The sequence below is a fragment of the Epinephelus lanceolatus genome, chromosome 8, assembly GCF_041903045.1.
Source record: "Epinephelus lanceolatus isolate andai-2023 chromosome 8, ASM4190304v1, whole genome shotgun sequence".
In the NCBI taxonomy this organism is placed as follows: domain Eukaryota; kingdom Metazoa; phylum Chordata; class Actinopteri; order Perciformes; family Serranidae; genus Epinephelus; species Epinephelus lanceolatus.
The window spans coordinates 12,207,851-12,213,850 of NC_135741.1; the positions used below are offsets into that span (position 1 = coordinate 12,207,851).

Here is a 6,000-nt window from a genome sequence, read left to right on the forward strand (position 1 = left end):
GCTTTCCTGCCTCTCTCAGGCAGGAAGTTGACACTGGATTGCATTTTTATTAATCAAATATGTGTATTCTAAAACACGTCCTGTATTGTCAAGGTCAATCATGAGCATCTTGAGTCATGCAGCGGACAGCTCTGCAGTACTGGGTGTGTACACGAAAAAAAAAACCTGATCAACCATGTGATTGCAAATCGCCAGCTTGACATGATCAACACCGAGTCCATCCTTCTCCATCGAATGATCTTTTGTTTTCATGTTGAATCAGAGCGTGATCTTTGTGTTGCTTCTGCATGGTTTTTGATATCTGCATCGAGGGAGAGTGGAGAACAGGGGGTGTGTGTACACATAAGTGCGTGGCTGTGATAGTGTGGCTGTAGTTTACATTTTAAACCAGGCAGTCCAGACAGATAATGGTAAGTTACATCTTACCATCTATCAGTCTGAGTTTCATTGTTTTGAGTGATTCATCCAGACATCGTCATGTCTTGCTTTCCGCCGGTTGTCACTCTTTCAGTTGGTTTATCTGTAACCTTTGAAACGTGGAGGGACAGAGATGACAAGGATAAGACATGCGATGTGTTTTACACAAATTAAATTTGTAGTTGTGTTTCTTCAGGGACTTCCAAATAGGGATGGGAATTGATTATCAAATCAAATCAAGTTTATTTATGTAGCACATGTAAAAAGTTGGCCGAAGTACTGTAGAAAATAAAAGAACAACACACAAATGTATAGCAATATAAAATGAGCACAAATATAAAACAGAATAACAACAGTAGGAACAAAATACCACTACAAACAACCAAAGGTCATGGAAAACTTTTTTTTCCTTTGGGGGGGGGGGGGCGGGGGGTGACATGCATGGAGTCGAGCCTGCGACCGCTGCCTCTGTATATGGGGCACCGGCACTATCCACTATGCTACCGACGCCCCAAGGTCATTGAAAACATGTACGTTTTAAGATTCGTCTTAAAAGTGTCAGTGGAGGGGGAGCATTAAATTGCGAGCAGAAGGCTATACCAAAGCTTTGGAGCAGCTACTACAAAGGCACAATCTCTCTTACCCACCAGTCTCGATCGTGAGACAGTTATTAAAGACATTAAGCTAGTTAGTTAAAGACATTGTTAGGAGGGTCTGAGAGGTAGGGGCAGTTCAGCCAATATCTAAGTACCGCTCCAATACCATTGCATTAAAAAACCTGAAAAAATGAACAGCTGTATGCTACTAACACTGTGTGGATGCAATATGAATGATATCCTTGTATTGTGGCATGGTGAACAAATACATACAGAGACTGAATGCCATAGAAATTGCCCTGTATCTGATATTTTCCTAATGCTACACTATTTACCAGAAATCTACCCTTCCTCGACGCTCTAAAGCAGTACCTGCCAGTGTTCAGTGCTATATCGTCGGCAACTAGACTTGCTTAAGTTACTTGAAGACGTTTCACCTCTGATTCAAGAGGCTGTGAGAACTGAAGAACCCTCTTGAATGAGAGGTGGTACGTCTTTGGGACACTCAAGCAAGTCCAGTTGCCAACGATATAGCACTGAAGATTACCGTAATCTGGACGACTGAATATTTCGCTAAGTAGTTGCCATTCCAGGTGTGAAACTACTGTAAAGTTTTTTTTCAAAGATATGTTTTTGGGCATTTTGCCTTTAATTGATAGGACAGCCAAGTGTGAAGGGGGGAGAGGGGGGGGGGGGTGACATGCAGCAAAGGGCCACAGGCTGGACTCAAACCCGGGCCGCTGCGGCAACAACCTTGTACATGGGGCGCCTGCTCTATCCACTAAGCCACCGATGCCCCAAACTACTGTAAAGTTTATGATAAATTATATGGTACTGGATCAGTGTATAGACCCGTATACTTGCAGATATTCGACCCAGCACTTAGGGGATATCGGAGGCGTTACTGATACTGGTGTCGGTATCGAAACAAATCTAGTTTCCATCCTTGCTTGAAATGATCATTTTACAGTCATTACAAGAGCAGCATTGTTTTCTTTCGTCATGAAATGAAGCCAAACTTTGGACCGTACGTCTCCACCATGACTCTTTCTTGTTGCAAGCTTTCAGCAGTGTAGACACGAGTTTGACATTTTGCAATTCCCCCCTGTTTGAAAAACAGGCCGGCATTGATATAAGTAATTGATAAGCTCAAACGCATATGATTCTGATGGATCAGACAATTTGAAACCGCTCTCAATTCCCATCCCTACTTCCAAACAAGTGTTCATGAGTAATTACGTGTCTGCCTGCTTGTTTGAGTGCATGTAAGTTTTGCATTTTTGAGGAGCAGTTTCTCCATGACTTGATTAGATTATTTTTAGTCAGAAGACAAGGACAATAGTAACAACAGCCATGGGTGTAATACTAGTTATGACCATATGGGACAGATGCATAGTAGTGTAGGGTACAGTAGGTAGAGCGTGAAGGGCTGGGCTGGGAGGTGTGTGTAATTCTGTTGTTCCCTCTGTTTCTGCTGGGCAACGGTAGACTGAAGGAGGAGGTAGTCCCAGGACACTGGGGGAACCGGTAAGCCTGCTAACCCCCCTCTCCTCCTCTGCTGCTCTCTGTCTTTTTGCCCTCACCGTTCCTCCTCTTCATCTTATTCTATCCCTTTCTCTTCTCCTGTGCTCAACATTCTCCACGTCATTCTGTGGCTTTAAGGGTTTTTTTGTTGTTTTTTGTTGTCCCCTCCGCCCCTCCCATACGTCCTTTCCGTGTGTATCCTGTGTGTGACTCTCCCAACAGTCCATTCTCCCTCTCTGCACCTCTGGGCATGCATTGGTTCTGTGCTGGGAGGTGCATGATGCAGGATGATCACTCCGAGGCTTGTGCTATCATTCTCGCTGATAGGGGGCGATCATGCACCACTTTACCCAGTACTGTTGGGCTCATTGCGGAAGGGGAGGCGTGGAATGTGTGATTTTGCAGCAGCGTGGTACACCTCTATCAGTATGGCACCACCAGTGCGCAGTGAGACACTAACCTACTTTTAAAACCAAACTGAGAATGTGAATGTGAGAGGTTTCTAACACAGATCTGCTGTGTTACCATGTGCTGCGTGGTAGTGTCTTCCTGATGCAGGTGTATCATGTTTGCACTTATAATCTGTGAATGTTTCGGTGTTTGTATGAGTATCAGATGATAGTAAATGCTGCAGGTGGAATTTTGGGGAAGAAATCTTTGAGATAATCATGTTTGCCCTTGACTGCTGACTCTTGGTAGATTGTGTTAAGATATTTTGTCACACCTTAAACAAAGTGCATTTTTTTTCTGTGTTCTGTGTAAAAGGAGACTTAATGACATGTCATGTGATGTGTAGTGTCTGTTGCAGCTCATGAAGGCTTCAGTAAACATTAATATACAGTGTTTTGTTTAATGTGTGACCCTCTGTCAAAATCAGCTGTAGCTGATAGCTGAGTTGGAGCTGCTGACTGTTATTATAGTTAAGTGTACACGTACTGTCGAAGGCCGAGCTAAGATGTCTGTTTTATTCCTCCACAGGAAGCCGAAGCAGTGGATCCAACCCCAGCGCAGGCAAAGGTAGACGCTCCTCCCCACAGGAGAAGGGTCAAAGGTCAACATGCAGCGAATCAGAGCCCCGCGTCCGTGGAGGGAGGCGCGGCGACAGGTCCGCCAGCCAAATGAGCCATCACAGCCACGCCGTCTCCAGTCACAGTCACGCCCGATCAAGTCTCAGTCACAGCCAGTCACACAGGAGTCACCCCCACTCACAGAACAGCCACCCCTCCTTCACCTACAGCCACGCCCCCTTCACCCAGCCAGGGCCGGGCTCGTGCGCCCACAGCGAGCAAAGCCATGCCTCCTCCTACGGCCCCCCAGGCTTGCCTCCCCCTTATTGTCTGGCCCGTCTGGCCCCCAAGACCTCAGTCAGCAGCAGCACGCCCCCCGGAGCCCCTCCTGGGAGAGAGTTAGCGGCCGTTCCTCCTGAGCTCACCGCCAGTCGCCAGTCCTTCCAGCACGCTATGGGCAATCCCTGTGAGTTCTTTGTTGACATCATGTGACAGGACAGTGCCTTCAGAACTCATCGAGCACAAAACAGTTCTCCTCGAGCCCCTTCTCTCTGCCCTCTCAATCTTTTGCCTCTGACCAAGTTCAGAATGTAGACACTGACTCTCCCTACCTACCTACCTACCCCCGCCCTCCCCGCTATCTGTCTATCCCTCTGATGTCCGAGCAAAGGAATACAGGCAGCAAGAGCACAACAGGAGGGCGGCCTCTCTCTCACACACACAAGCACGGGTCCTCTGTGGCTGAAAACCCTCTTTTGTATTGACGTGACGTGTACAGTTTGTGAAACGTGAGTGGTATTTGATGTGGTGATTCTTTAAAGCTGCCACGCAGACATTCTCGGGAGTGTGTACTCTACCTAGGATATTTTCTGTTCTGCAAGACCTTTAAGCTGGCTGGGCCTGGATCTCAATCCCCCAGACCCAGGCCGACACCTACAGCCTGCACTTAGGAACATTTCTCTGGGCCTAGAACTTGGAATTGATCTCATGACTCATATCTGTTTGTACAGATACAATTCAGCACGTTACAGAAAACCTCTGGCCCCATTTCCTTTACACTGTGGCATCGCCACCGGCTTATTTAAGCTCTTACCTGCCAACTACTAAAAACGCTAACCTTGATCAGTTCACAATCCGTGGATGTTTTCTTCATAAGGGAGGCCCCGTAGCCAGCCATTAGTTTAACTAGGCTGCATATTGCATGACTGTCTCAACTGCTTTAAAGAAAAGAAATTTTATTAATACATTTTGTTTAAAGTATTACCATTGTTGGGGGGGTGGGGTTACCTCTTGCCAATGTTCGAAAAGAAGAATCCGTACACTGGATGATTTTTGTGATGTTATTTATGTGATCATGTTGCATTGATGGTGTCATACTTTGTCTACTAAGGCTGACTGACAGACAATCAGACATCACCCTTTGTGAATCAGTGGCCAGTTTCCACTGTCCTAGCTGTGCTTTGTCGAATGTATCATTATTCCTGTCGGTGATTAAACCCTGACATTCATGACACTTTGGTTTAAACACATTTAAGTGAGCAAGTCAACTTACAAACAGGATTGCAAACAGTGGACGCCCGCCACAGCCGTGAAAGCAAACTCAAAGTGTTGACAGGAGATTTGCTGAGAGCGTCATGATCGTCTCCTTCGTAGCGAGTGTGCGCTTCGATAAAAAGTCAGTGCGTTAAAAGCCAAAGCCTCACGCTGTGTGGTGGATATTTACAATGTAGAAGCTGCCTGTGATCTCTCAGTGGATCATCTGGCACTTCTCATTTTATGACTTCAAAGTGACTTCAAGGGGAATCCTGGCCTTCAGATTCTGATCTCCTTGCAAAACAATGGCAAACCCCTGTTGTATCTACCTAAAATATGGTTACAAGAGGGAAGTAACACACAGACACTAGTTTTATGAGCACTTTTCCATTTTGTCTCTCCCTCCCTTTAGTATGAAACACTGTTTGCAATCAAAGCTTTCTCTTTAATTTTGTTTCTTTACGAAAGAAGAATAAATTGTACATAGAAATTTATTATATATATGAATAAAAAATATATATGTTCAAAACTCTGTCTGCATTTTCCATGATAATCACCTGTAGTGTTTTATTAAGGGAAATTCTTCACTATAAAATACACTTCTTCTTTTTTTTTTCAGAAGACCACTAGAGGGAGACAGTCAATGTGTGATTCACTCCCACCTGCCCCAGTTTAGTTTTAAACTTTAATATTTACAATGTATTTTCTGCGGTAATAATTGCCAGTTTGAATTAGGCACAAGCAATTTAAATGTTTTCTTGACGCAATCAAGTCGGTTTCTGAAAGTGGCCATTAAGCAGACATGCACAAAAAAGTACAGATAAACTGTCACTAAATGTGTCACCTTTGCATCACTCGGGTGACACTTAACAGTTAACACCTCTGAGTGGAACTTCCGAGCACTTGCACTGCGTGTACTTTCC

General features: G+C 45.0%; 1 protein-coding gene across 2 annotated transcripts in view; it reads left to right on the top strand.

Annotated features, from left to right (window-relative positions):
• The window catches only part of LOC117258277 (putative segment polarity protein dishevelled homolog DVL1P1), a 29,454-nt gene extending 25,074 nt beyond the window's left edge, over positions 1 to 4,380 (top strand). The window contains exon 15 of one of the 2 annotated variants that reach the window (XM_033629016.2): positions 3,516 to 4,380. In XM_033629016.2, coding sequence (XP_033484907.1) covers positions 3,516 to 4,036 — 521 coding nt within the window. In that variant the 3' untranslated portion in view covers positions 4,037 to 4,380. The remainder of the gene's footprint in view (positions 1 to 3,515) is intronic. The other variant, XM_033629015.2, reaches the window with a different exon arrangement.
• Positions 4,381 to 6,000: the final 1,620 nt, after the last annotated feature.